Source organism: Ascaphus truei, chromosome 15, assembly GCF_040206685.1.
Source record: "Ascaphus truei isolate aAscTru1 chromosome 15, aAscTru1.hap1, whole genome shotgun sequence".
NCBI lineage: Eukaryota > Metazoa > Chordata > Amphibia > Anura > Ascaphidae > Ascaphus > Ascaphus truei.
This window is the reverse complement of record NC_134497.1, coordinates 45,616,493-45,629,229: the sequence shown is the minus strand read 5'-3', so window position 1 is coordinate 45,629,229 and position 12,737 is coordinate 45,616,493. Positions and strand designations below refer to the sequence as shown.

General features: G+C 48.1%; 2 protein-coding genes across 4 annotated transcripts in view; both read left to right on the top strand.

Annotated features, from left to right (window-relative positions):
• The window catches only part of TRPC4AP (transient receptor potential cation channel subfamily C member 4 associated protein), a 66,903-nt gene extending 64,492 nt beyond the window's left edge, over positions 1-2,411 (top strand). For all 3 annotated transcript variants that reach the window (XM_075572484.1, XM_075572483.1, XM_075572482.1), the window contains one exon: positions 1,076-2,411. In XM_075572484.1, coding sequence (XP_075428599.1) covers positions 1,076-1,213 — 138 coding nt within the window. In that variant the 3' untranslated portion in view covers positions 1,214-2,411. The remainder of the gene's footprint in view (positions 1-1,075) is intronic.
• LOC142466893 (uncharacterized) overlaps positions 1-12,737 on the top strand; it is a 659,285-nt gene that overhangs the window by 390,535 nt on the left and 256,013 nt on the right.

Here is a 12,737-nt window from a genome sequence, read left to right as displayed (position 1 = left end):
GTAATTAGGGTATTCCAAGTTAAATCCCCCCCGCCCCCTGTTTTTCCCCCCTCTCCCCTGGGTGAGGGTCTCCAGTGTTAAACCGTGATAATTTCCACTCCGGAGGACCCCCTGGTTTCCGAGATACTTACTGGAGATTCTGCAGCCTGCACTTCCTGTTTGTTTCCCCCCAAATCCTGCTGATAATGTGGGGGCTTCCTATCAGCCCGCGTCACGCCAAAACCTCCATTTTGTTTCTCCCGGAGGGGAGGAACTTGCAAGTATCTTGGTTACCATGGCGGTCCTCGGAGCTGGATTGGGACGGGTCTCATTTCTAGAGATCCCCCTTCCGGATCTATAACCCCGTGAGGCCTTGCACTGTGTTTTCTCTCCGACTCCCTGCGCTCGGAGATGGGTTTTTTTTATAGTGCGTTACTTATTCCCATATTCCGGGATCAGAGACACACACTTCCCCGGTGAGGCTTCTCCGAAGGGCGGGATGTCAAAGTGAAGACGGGTTTAGGAGTCAGATGCATTTCGCTTCCGGGTTCATTTTTCAGGAGTTAAACAGTTTCAAAGTCCAAGGCGCAAAGGGGGAAACGCACAAAAATACTGAAGGGGAACTGCACTTCTAAACCTGTCCCAAAGAAACCCAGGATGTGACGGCAGAAAGGAACCACGCGTCGCACCCGGTCTGCCCACATCCTATCTGCTGGAAAACCTTCCACCCAATTTGATCTTTGGATTTCCCTCATTTTGAGGATTTAGGTCTACCCCAAGCATTTTTTAATTGCCTCACTGTATTAGCCCTGACCACTTCTGTTGGGACTCCATGAATCCACCACCTCTCCTGGGACAGCCTCACCTTTCCGCTAAGCCTCCCACCCTGCAGCTTCAGAGAATGACCTCTTGTTGTAGCTCTTCTTTCTCCGAAATATGCCTCCATGCTGCCCCTTGAAATAGTTGAGTTTGTCGTACCCCCGTTCCCTCCTCCCAAGCTGTATATGTTGAGGTCCTTGATGGTTTCTTTTCGTAGTGGGGGGGGACCCGCGTCTTTGCATAAAATGTGGTTGGCACGTCTCCTTTTCCCTTTCAGAGTTCATGCATCGACTTCAGCTACTGGAAAGAGACGGTGTGTGTCCTCCTGAGTCCAGACAGGACATCTCCCTGTGCCATAGTGGGCTATATCGACGAGGCATACATGGATGTCGACAGAGAGTTTTCGGAAGACTAGCCTCACCGGGGGTTTTACTCAATCTGTACGGACTAATGCTGGTATTTCCCAGACAGCGGATATTCAGGGAATTGCTGTGTGTTTGGGGGGGGAGGGGTGTGTGTGTGCGCTCAGCGTTGGAACCAATGGACCATTGCCGCGTTATTGAGTGACTTTTGCCAGCACCATGGAGGGGACACTTCTTTTTAGAGTATAATACATCTGTGCTATACATTCAGGGACGCCCGAATAAATGGATTGTTAACATTTTTGCTTTTTTTTTTGTTAAAATTCCTTTTTCCCTTTGGACGAGCTCTTTCATTTTTTTTTCCTTTTCCGGATCCTCAAACGTGAACGCCGTTTTTATTCTTAGAGACTTCGGTAACAGGACAGTTGTGGCCAGAAACTAAAAAAATTGGATGCCTCCCGCACACAAGATAATCTGTATCCAGTAAGAAAGCAAGATGTCGGCATCTAACCTTTCACGGCTGTGGGACACTTTGACCTTGAAACGTGTCAATTATTCGTACACGCCAGCGACGGAACTGGTCACCGGGTGTGCCACGGTGCATGTCAAAAATAAAAGGGCCACCCCATCTCCCTCGAAGCACTACCTGTAGTGCGGGTCCTTATGTGGCGATGGAGGAAGCCCACCCTGGCGGTGATTGCAGAAGTTGTGCCCGACTTCTGGTGGAGCCTAACTTCTGTGTGGAGACGAACTGTGTGGACTCCCTGCACCGCCGCTGACGGGTAAGGCCCCGTACCACTGGTAGGGCCGGGGAGGGTATGCAGAGAGGCTGAGGCCTAACTTCTGTGTTGGGACCAACTGGGTGGACTCGTTGCACCTCCGGCGCTGGTACCGTACCACAGGTTGGGCCGGGGAGGGAATGCAAAGAGGGTGGGACTTTAGGAATTCCGGAATGCTGTTCCGGCTGCTAGAATGGAGGACAGGACCCTAAAGGTGTCGTGGGCGCAGCACATGGATCGGTTCCGCCGCTGACACACAATATATGTAAAATATCTTTGTTCATTTGTTTTCCTTTGGCCTTCATTGTTTTTGGGGGTAGGGGGGAGAGCCTGAAGGTTAATTTTTTTGTATTTTACCCGTCTCTCCTTTCTTCTCTGCTTTTCCTCCGGTCAACGGGAAAACGTTTGGTGGGCTCCGTTTGGGGATTCCACTTTTTTTTAAGGCACCAACTAATTAAATATGTCCAATCTTCTCCGTTTCAATGTACTTCTTCTTTTTCCTATTTTTGTCCGTTTGAAGTTGCTGACACCTCCATTGTTTTTGTGTGTGCGTCTGAACAGCGCGTCATCCAGTTACATTAACCCGTTTTGCTGCCGGGTGATGATGCGACACATTTCAAAGCTATGCACTGCACGCCCCTCTGACAGCAAAGGGTTAAAAATGAAAGGTGCCGGTCTCCCGGTGAGTTTCTATAAAACAGTCTCGCGTTACTGTGTGTAAATGCGATGTGATGCTGGGAGGCTCAGAACGCCAACATGCTCTCGTTTTGTGTTGACACTCCTGGGGGGCGGGGGAGGAAATTGTTCATCTTGTTCTCTCCTCCCGCAATGAGCTGAGAACACAGATGTATGCATGCTTTGCTTCGGGCTGAGGACCAGTTGGCTAAAGGTGCAGGATAAAGGAAAGGAAGGCAGGCCTAAGAGCAGTTAAACTCGCCCGATCTTCATATTACAATGATCCTTTTCAGGGTAAATGTGCAATGTACAGGTAAATGTGTTTTTATCTATATCTATATACTTAGTTAAGTTATGGTGGGTAAAAAAAGTGACAAAAACCCTCCACAGCAAAGCATATAGCAAATGGAAATATTCCTTTATGCACATTCACATGTCTTAGACAGGTCTGCAACCCCGCCTTTCACCATTATCACCCAGCACACAGCACTTCCACTGCAGCAAGGGATTCTGGGAAATGACATGCAAATGAGCACTCAGTGCCACCTTTTGCTTCAAAACCATTAAACATGGTTCCCTATAGGCTTAAGCTTGCTGCATGGTCACAGCTTTGAGCACAGCCAGGGTTACGATGCATAGCCAGCAAACCCACCCACAGACAGACTGTTTTGACCTTAATGGGTCGAATACCTATTAGACTGTTTTGACCATAATGGGTATTAATAGGTATTCGACCCATTAAGGTCAAAACAGTCTGTCTGTGGGTGGGTTTGCTGGCTATGCATCGTAACCCTGGCTGTGCTCAAAGCTGTGACCATGCAGCAAGCTTAAGCCTATAGGGAACCATGTTTAATGGTTTTGAAGCAAAAGGTGGCACTGAGTGCTCATTTGCATGTCATTTCCCAGAATCCCTTGCTGCAGTGGAAGTGCTGTGGGCTGGGTGATAATGGTGAAAGGCGGGGTTGCAGACCTGTCTAAAACATGCAAATGAGCATACAGTAAAAATTTCCATTTGCTATATATCTATATATCTATCTGAAGTGTTTGTCAGGATGTTTGTCTGTGGGTTTGTGCGTTTTGTGATTGGTTGTTGCCCGCCCAGTCACGGCTCTCGCTCTCATTGGCCTGCGGGGTGGGGTTATGTCACGGCCAGAACTACGCAGGCCGTGAGACTCACAGCACCCTCACACCGCGTGCGCCTCTGATCGAGTGGCTACCCACACACCGTGCACCGCCTGCGGACCGACATCAGTGAGTAGCCGCCGCCCGCACTCACCAGACACCTCCCGCCTCACACCCCCCACCCCCCGCAGCACCCACCCGCCGCCTCACACCCCTGCGTCGCCGACTGCTGCCGCAACACACTCAACAGCCACCCGCCGCCTCCCACCTCAGGGGGGGGGGGGGAACGAGCACTGGGGTGGGGGGTGATGATGCAGGGGGGGAGAGTGATGTGAGGTGCCAGGGGGGTGGGGGTCGATTGTTGTGAGGTGCAGGGGGGGGAGAGAGATTTATTTATTTATAAAATATTTTACCAGGAAGTAATACATTGAGAGTTACCCCTCGTTTTCAAGTATGTCCTGGGCACAGAGTAAAACAAATAATACATGGTTACAAGTACAGTTACATAAATGAACAGGGTATACATTATATACAAGACATTGCGTGCACAGTTAAAGAAAATATATATTATGGGCGTATGAAACAGTTACAGACCAGGTTAAAATGTGAGATAGCCTTAGATTTGAAAGAACTTAAACTGGTGGTGGATGTGAGAGTCTCTGGTAGGTTGTTCCAGTTTTGGGGTGCACGGAAGGAGAAGGAGGAACGTCCAGATACTTTGTTGAGCCTTGGGACCATGAATAGTCTTTTGGAGTCTGATCTCAGGTGATAAGTGCTGCAAGTGGTAGGGGTGAGGAGCTTGTTCAGGTAGCTGGGTAGCTTGCCCATGAAGAATTTAAAGGTAAGACAGGAAAGGTGAACTTTGCGCCTGGACTCTAATGATGACCAATCTAGTTCTTTGAGCATTTCGCAGTGATGTGTGTTATAGTTGTATTGGAGAACAAAACGACAAATTGAATTGTAGAGGGTGTCAAGTTTGCTAAGGTGGGTTTGAGGAGCCGAGCCATATACTATGTCTGCATAGTCAATAATTGGCATTAGCATCTGCTGTGCGATACGCTTTCTGACCAGGAGACTTAGGGAGGATTTGTTCCTGTAAAGTACCCCTAGTTTGGCATAGGTCTTGGTTGTCAGGGTATCAATGTGCATCCCGAATGTTAAGTGGGAGTCAAACCATAAGCCCAGGTATTTAAAACTAGTGACAGGTGTTAGGCTAAGGCCCCGCTCCCTCCGTCAGCGCTCCCGCACTGCAGACAGGCGGGGGCGCTGACATACACAGACCGCGATATGCGGTCTGTAGGGAGCGGGAGGTGGGCGGGAGTGGGAGCCTTGAGCGGGAGGGGGGGCGTGGCTTGAGCGGAGGGACCCGCTACTCTCCCCACCCTCCCTCCACGGGCTCGGGCTGGAGCTGCTGATTGAAGGTAAATAAAGTAACACACACAGGCACTCATACACACGCACACACGCAGGCACTCAGACACACACACATACACACACACACACAGGCACTCACGCTGCTGTCCCTCCACACTCCTCCCCGCTCCCCGAAGCCTCTCCTCCCGAAGCCTCCCCTCATTGGCTTACAGCCACACCACGTGACGCGTCAACGCTAGGGATCACAATTCTCTTGTATCCCGTAGCGGCTGACGCGTCACAGCCTGTAGTGCGCTGTGCCGCCAGGGAGGACCGGGACCGGCTCGGGAGGAATCCCCTGCTGGTGGGGAAAGCCCGTGCAGCCGCCCGCGCTGCCGAGCGCAGCGGGTCCCAGGCCTTAGGGTGGTGTTAGCGTTTGTTCTAATCAGGAGCTCAGTCACTGGAAGCTTTACAAATTTACAAATACGCACGCACGCATGGTGACAGAGACAGCACACCGCAGCATAAGTGAAAAAACAAAGTGTATTAACACAGGGCAGCCAATGTTTCGGTCCTCGCAGAGGGACCTTCCTCAGAGCAGTGCAACCAGTAACTGATCTAGACACCTTTATATACCCCCACCAGTGAGTGCAAACACACCAGTACCCAATACAAAAACCAATAAAAACCATGAAAATTCAACTACAGCTGTGAAGACACCACCCACTCCAGCCTGGAGACCAATTAGAGGCAGATGAAGATACTGACTGCCAGAAGAACCAATGCAAACAGCACAGCGCGTGGACGTCATAGAAACACGCACATGCTAATGTCTATTGTTAGCCGTAATGCCGAGATCTGACGGCGTCCCTGGCAACCAATGAGAGGCTGCTGGGCGTGCTGCAGTGATGTGTGCAAACACAAGGCGCCGCGCAGGCGAAGATCCAGTACCTCTGGCGCTGAGTGGTCCCGCTGGGTAGAGTCCCAATTAGCGTCCCTGGCAACCGCTAGAGTGCGTGCAATGCCTTAGTTCTGCGCATGCGTGGGCAATCCTAAAAAGTCTGATGCGGTGAACCCAAAGGCTAGTGGTACGGATATAAGACCCGACAGCGTCCATAGCAATCACTGAGGTGCCTGGGTATGGGAAGGAAACACCTGTCATGGAAAAGATGCCACACCACAGATTGGCTGGAAAAATGGATGATATGTGGAGACATCAATGTCCAACCATAATGGTTAAACCCCAAAGGGCCCAAAAAGGCAACTACAGTATAAGCAAAAGCATATATATATAATTATTGAATTTTCAAAAGATACAGACATTTTTGCACAAATTATGAAACGCTCCATATGCTCTATAGCTTGTCCATATCTGTCTGAAATGACAAGACGCAAACATCAATCACACATCCAACGTGTACAGGGGGGGAAAGACACATTGGGAAAGAGAGATATGGGGGTGGGAGGGGTCACTAAGGATCTTCAATCCAACGCCATGCTGGGCACGTCTCTACACTTCTCCATTCTGCTTTTAGATCTAGTGCGGGAGACCTCTGCAGCATCTTATGCCTTCGCAGGCTTCTATGTATAGAAATTTTCCCTCAACTTTCCAACCCAATCGTCCCTTACCTAGGCCCGTCTCTATACACCCTACCACCCCCCCTACCCCTCCCTGAGTGCAGTCTGTCACAGGAGAACTCACTTATTTCTATCATAGCCAAATGGAGGCATTGCTCACCCCTGGAATGTCTGTTTGTGGCAACCAGACCTTTTGCAAATTTGAGCCAGTGTCGTTGACCAGACTCGTCAGCTTCTCCATCTGGCAGACAAACCAAATTCTGTTCCGAATCTTTTCAATTGTTGGAATCGTGCTCTGTTTCCACAGTGCTGCGGTCTCGCACCTCATTGCCGTCGCAAAGTGTCCGATCAATTTCCCTTGACAGACCTTCCAATGGCTTGTTTAGCAGAAACAGCCAGGGATCCCGGGGAATTTCGGGGCCCAAGATCGTCTGTAACCGATTCTGAATCTGTTCCCATATTGGGACCAAACGAGGGCAGGACCACAGCATGTGCAACAAGTCTCCTGTCTCTCCACATGGTCTAGGACACAAGGGCGAGTAACCTGGTACAAATTTAGATGTGTGTGTAATCGGGCGCTCCTTACTTAATCAAACAAAGTGCCAGTGCATCAATTTTATACATAAAATATAACATATATAGTATATAAATTATTTAGTGACCAATAATCTTAAAAGTGAACCCAGTGAACAATTAATTAATGGTTCTATAAATTAATTACCACCACCAAATGTGAAATAAAAATTAATTGTAAAGCAGCTCAAACAAAACCCTTCAATAGACTGTTCTGGAGTCTATATCTTGATTGCAATCTTCCACAGCCAGGGGAGCGCAGAATGTTCACAGCGTGGTCATGAAAAGATGAAGAGACATAACATAGTATAGACTGTATATAAATCTGGTATATGTAGGGCTGTAAGATGATAGCACTCACACTTTCTCCCCCGAACTCAAGCAGTACAGAGACTCCTTCTCTCTGAAACGAGCAACCTGCGGTTATGACTTCCAACACGTTAGTGTGTCCGTGAGGTAATCTCCTCCGTATCACGTGAAAAGGATGAAGACTAACATATGTCTAAAATATATTTCCACAGCGAAATAGCCAAAATACAAATGCACTCACACTTTAAAATACATTACAAGACGTTGTACGAAATCCTGACCCTCTGGGCAGGCAGTCCCCGGCGCGTGTATGCTCGTTCACGTCCGACACTTCCGGTGTGCACTCTGGTAAGGGCAGATGTGACGTCATGCTGGATCTCCGGTTGCCAGGATCTCTTGACAGGAAATGGGCTCAGATTCAACGCGTTTCGTCCATAGACTTCGTCAGGAATCTGACAAATTTAGATAATCTGACTGGGGTGAGATACCACCTCATTAATACCTTATATGAGTTCTCCTTTAACGTCATGCGGATCGAACTCTTTGCTGCCGCCTCAAATATCTTTGTCCATTCCTCGTCCTCTAACGTCCTCCCTAATTCTGCCTCCCACTGCGTCATGTAACCTAGGCTCAGTCCGTGGCTGTTACCAGGATCGATCACTTCCCTATACAGTCTAGATGTGAGTCCCCCTGTGTCGTGCCCTCGTGCACAGAGCGTCTCAAAATTTGTCACCTTAGGACGATTTATGTGTTTGGTATAAAATGCCCAGATCTGGAGGTATCTAAAGAATTCCATGTTGGGAATGTCCTTATCTGACTGAATTTGTCTAAATGTTTTAATTGTGTTCCTGCCCTCCAGATCCTTCAATCTCCTGTACCCTCCCTGACTCCAACATGTACATCCCCCTTCTTCCAGCCCTGGGGCAAAATCCGGGTTCCCCCACAATGGGGCCATCAGCGAGTGCCTCGTAATCAGAGCACATCTAAATTTAGTGGCCTCCCAGATTGTAATTGGGTTGTTCATTGAGGCTAGCGGTTTCTTTATCTCTTTGAGCCTAGATTTTGGGCACCAGCATATATTAATGTAAATACAGCCTAAATATAATTAACACAATATCATCATGGGGGTACCCTACACAGAGGGCTGGACATCGTAGTCCCACAGAGGGATAAGGACGGGAACACCATGGAAGTGCAAATTGTGAAGGAAAGGGGAAGGGGGTTCATTGAAGCAACAGCAGAGCAGGGCCAATAAACCATTTATAAAAAGCAACCAAGCTTGAGATCTTCATTCAAACCGAGTGGCGACATGGTCCTTAGCTCATAAATGAATCTGGCCTCTTGCTGCAACAGGATTTTGTTCCTATGCCCTACTCGGGGCAGTGGAGGCACGTGAAAAATGGGCATGCAGCACATAGTTGCCAAAGGGTGTTTAAATAACTTAAAGTGTCTGGCCACAGGAAGGTGCGCAAGTTCAGTGTTATCTGGACTCATCTGTGCTTTTCTAATGGTGGACCGGTGTATACCAAGGCGTTCTTTGAGCATCCTGGAGGTTTTTCCAATGGAATGGAGACTTCAGGGGCATTTTTCAGGAAAAAAAACCCGCCGAGTTTTGCTCTTATCGCCAGCTTCTCGGGCCTTACTGAATCGCAGTGGGCTTTTTTGGCGATAAGGGGCTTATCGCTGCTTACTGCATGAGGCCCCACAGTTGTGTGTGCTGAGCACGTGCATTGTAAGGGAAACTTCTTAGTGTTTTGTCACAGAAATTGCAATTGCGATGGTTATGCCTCTCTGAGTGCAACGCTCTGCGGGCCTCTGAGTGTAATGCTCTGCAGGCCTCTCTGACTAACGCTCTGCGGGCCTCTCATTGATTGCAATGCTCTGCAGGTCTCGGTGCAATGCTCTGCGAGCCTCTGACTAACGCTCTGCAGGCCTCTGACTGTAACACTCTGCGGGCCTCTCTAACTAACACTCTGTGGGCCTCTCTCTGAGTGCAGCGCTCTGCAGGCCTCTGACTAACACTCTGCGGGCCTCTCCCTGACTGCAATGCTCTGCAAGTCTCAGTGCAACGCTCTGCGAGCCTCTGACTAACACTCTGCAGGCCTCTGAGTGCAATGCTCTGCGGGCCTCTCTGATGCTCTGCGGACTTCTCTCTTTACTGCAACGCTCTGCAGGCCTCTCTGACTGCAACACTCTGCGGGCCTCTCTGACTGCAATGCTCTGTGGGCCTCTCTGAGTGAAATGCTTTGCAGGCCTCTTTCTCACTGCAACGCTCTGCAGACCTCTCTCTGACTGTAACACTCCACCCCACGATACATTTACATATAAAAATATACCCCACCCCCCCAATACATATACAAATATACCCCAACCCCCCCCCCCCTGATACATCTAAAAAATATACCCCCTATACAAATAAAAATCAGACTTGCCTTGTGGATGGTCTCAGGTCAGGCCCAGTGGCTGCAGGGTGGGGGGTGAGCCAGTGGCTTAGGCAGGGCTCGTGGCTGCGAAGAGGGGACCGTTGCTGCGGGATGGGCGGTGGGCCGGTGGCTTAGGGTGGCTGCGCAGGGGGTGCCGTTGCCAGGGCCGCCAACAGAAATCATGGGGCCCAGTACAAATGAAAGGAGCAGCCCCCCCCCCTCCAACCCATAGCGCACCTACCACGGCCAAAAAACTTTTTAGCGCAACGTTTACTTAACCCCCCAATACATATAAAAATACACCCCAAACAACACCAAATACGGATAAAAATACACCCCAAACACCACCAAATAAGTAAAGAAAATATACCCCCACCACCCAATACATATAAAAATATACACCAACCCCCCAAATACATATACAAATATACCCCAGCCCCCCAATACATATAAAAAAAATACCCCAGATCCCCAATACATATAAAAATATACCCCAAACCCACCAATACATATAAAAATATACCCCAACCCCCATACATATACAAATATACCCCAGCCCCCCCAATACATTTACAAATATACCCCAACCCCCCCATACATATGTAACACTCCCCCCCTCCCCCCAATTGCAGATGGTGACCCTGTGGGGAAATCTACATGTGTTACCAGGTGTGGTGCAATACCTGTCAGGCTCACAGGAGGCCTGAGCCTCCGCCAGTGAGAGCCTGAGGTGTATCCTGGAACGATACGACAGCGCCTCCACCTGTGCAGGATTCTAGTGTGTAGAATGATCCCTGACACAGGACCCACATACAGTAACCTCATACACCAGGTTATGGCTAAAACAGTTTACGCAGCATACAATATAACACAACAATAACCTCAGTACGCAATATCATAGATACTCTGTATCCCACAGCAAGATATATATATACCCCACCTGAATCATAGTGAGTGTCCCAAAGTACCATGGATGCCAGGCACCAATTCCCTGATGTCCATGTCCCAATGTCAAAGCCCACCCTACGATGTGTTAGAGATAGCGCTATCCCGTGGAGTGTTAATGCACTGGTTAGATACCTGCCCGGGGGCTCCTGCACCCGGGTATAGCAGAGTAACAAAAGGGGATCTGTCTGATCCAACTTTGTCGTCCGCCGCGCGTGGGGTTAATTCCAGCGTGGATAATATCACTGTAACAGGGGACTTATCCCTGTTCAGTAATGTTCCTTTAATCTAGCAGTGTGGTAGTTAATTACTAAACATCACCTGCCTGATTAGATTGTTTACAAAAAGCCTGCCTTTGAGACAGGAAGTGAGAACTCTCCTTTGCTCATGTGTGAGCTGACCTTTGGAGACAGAGCAGTGTTTTGGAGTCTCACAGGAGAGACTGACTAAAAGAACACCCATCTCTGGAGCTGACCGGTCTTGAGCTCTGCACAGCAGAGCTGATTTTCAAGACACAGGGAAAACTACTACACCTGAAGCTGAACCAGGAAGTGAGATTTTCCATCCAAGAAACAGATAAGACATTTATTCTTAAGAGACTGCTTATATCTGCTTATTTCATGTTATGTGTTTTGGGGCTGCGAGAACTGCTTGACTAAGGGAGATGTGAATTATTGCATAGTGTTTCACTAGAGATACTCCCAAGTGAATGGAAGCTTTGTCCCCCCCCCTTGTTTGGATGTTTTCCTGATAAAAAGGAAAAGGCACAATAAAGCCTTATTATAAATCCTCCTAATTGTGTACCTCTGTGAACGTCCGTCCACATATGGTGTCCGAGGTGGGACAAGAAGTGTCTTTGTAGTTAAAAAGGACTGGAGAGTTTTATGTGAATTTTTTTGTTATGCTTATTGCCTACAAACAAGTCTGAGAAACTTAAAAAAAAAAAAAAAAAAAAAAAAACCCTCATGCAGCAGAGATCAGAGTTAAAGGGACACACACCACTGAAACTTACAAAAACCACAGATTTTCCCCAATCCCAAGAGACTGCTGATGCAGGTAAACCTTTAATTGCCTATCACAAAGTGTAATACGGTAATTGAAATAGGGGTTTTGCCTTTCAGCCATAGTCAGGGTTCAAGAAGTGAGTCAGCCCTTAAAAAAGGGATAGGTGTTTGTTGTTTTCAAAAGTTTCGCTGAAGCAGTGAATACAGATGGTGACCCACGAGTGGTACTGATTTTGCAAATAAAGGTTGCCACACCGCATAGGGCTACCAGCTGTGAATGGAGTATATGCAGAAAAGTGTGAAAATTGATACGAGACTGTGCTGAAGCAAGGGAATTTTTAAGCAAACAAATGCTGAGTGTAAAATTGCCCTATAAAGGAAAAGTTTTTTCAAAGCCAATTGCTGAGTGTTGAGTCCACTGCAAAGAATGTTTTTTTTTTCTGCAAGTAAAAAAGTATGCCTATTATCTTGGGAGCAAAACAGACACCCAAAGTGTGAAGTGTGAATGACACAATACCCAAAGATGAGACTGAAAATTACTGAACTCAGGCAGAAAACCAAATTCTGTTGCTGAAGCGGAGAAATTGCACCTAGCAAATAAATGGTGTATAGCAAATAGACTTTTTTACCTAGCAACTGCACAATCTTGTATACCTGATAAGAGAAAATGCATGCACAGTACAGCTGATGATAAAAAAAAAAAAAAAGTTACACCTGTTACACCTAAAAATGGAGGACAAGATGCAGCGTTCCTGTAATGAACCCTACCCCACGGAAGAGTGGCCCTTCCAGTCCAATAAAGAGGAAGACATCTCT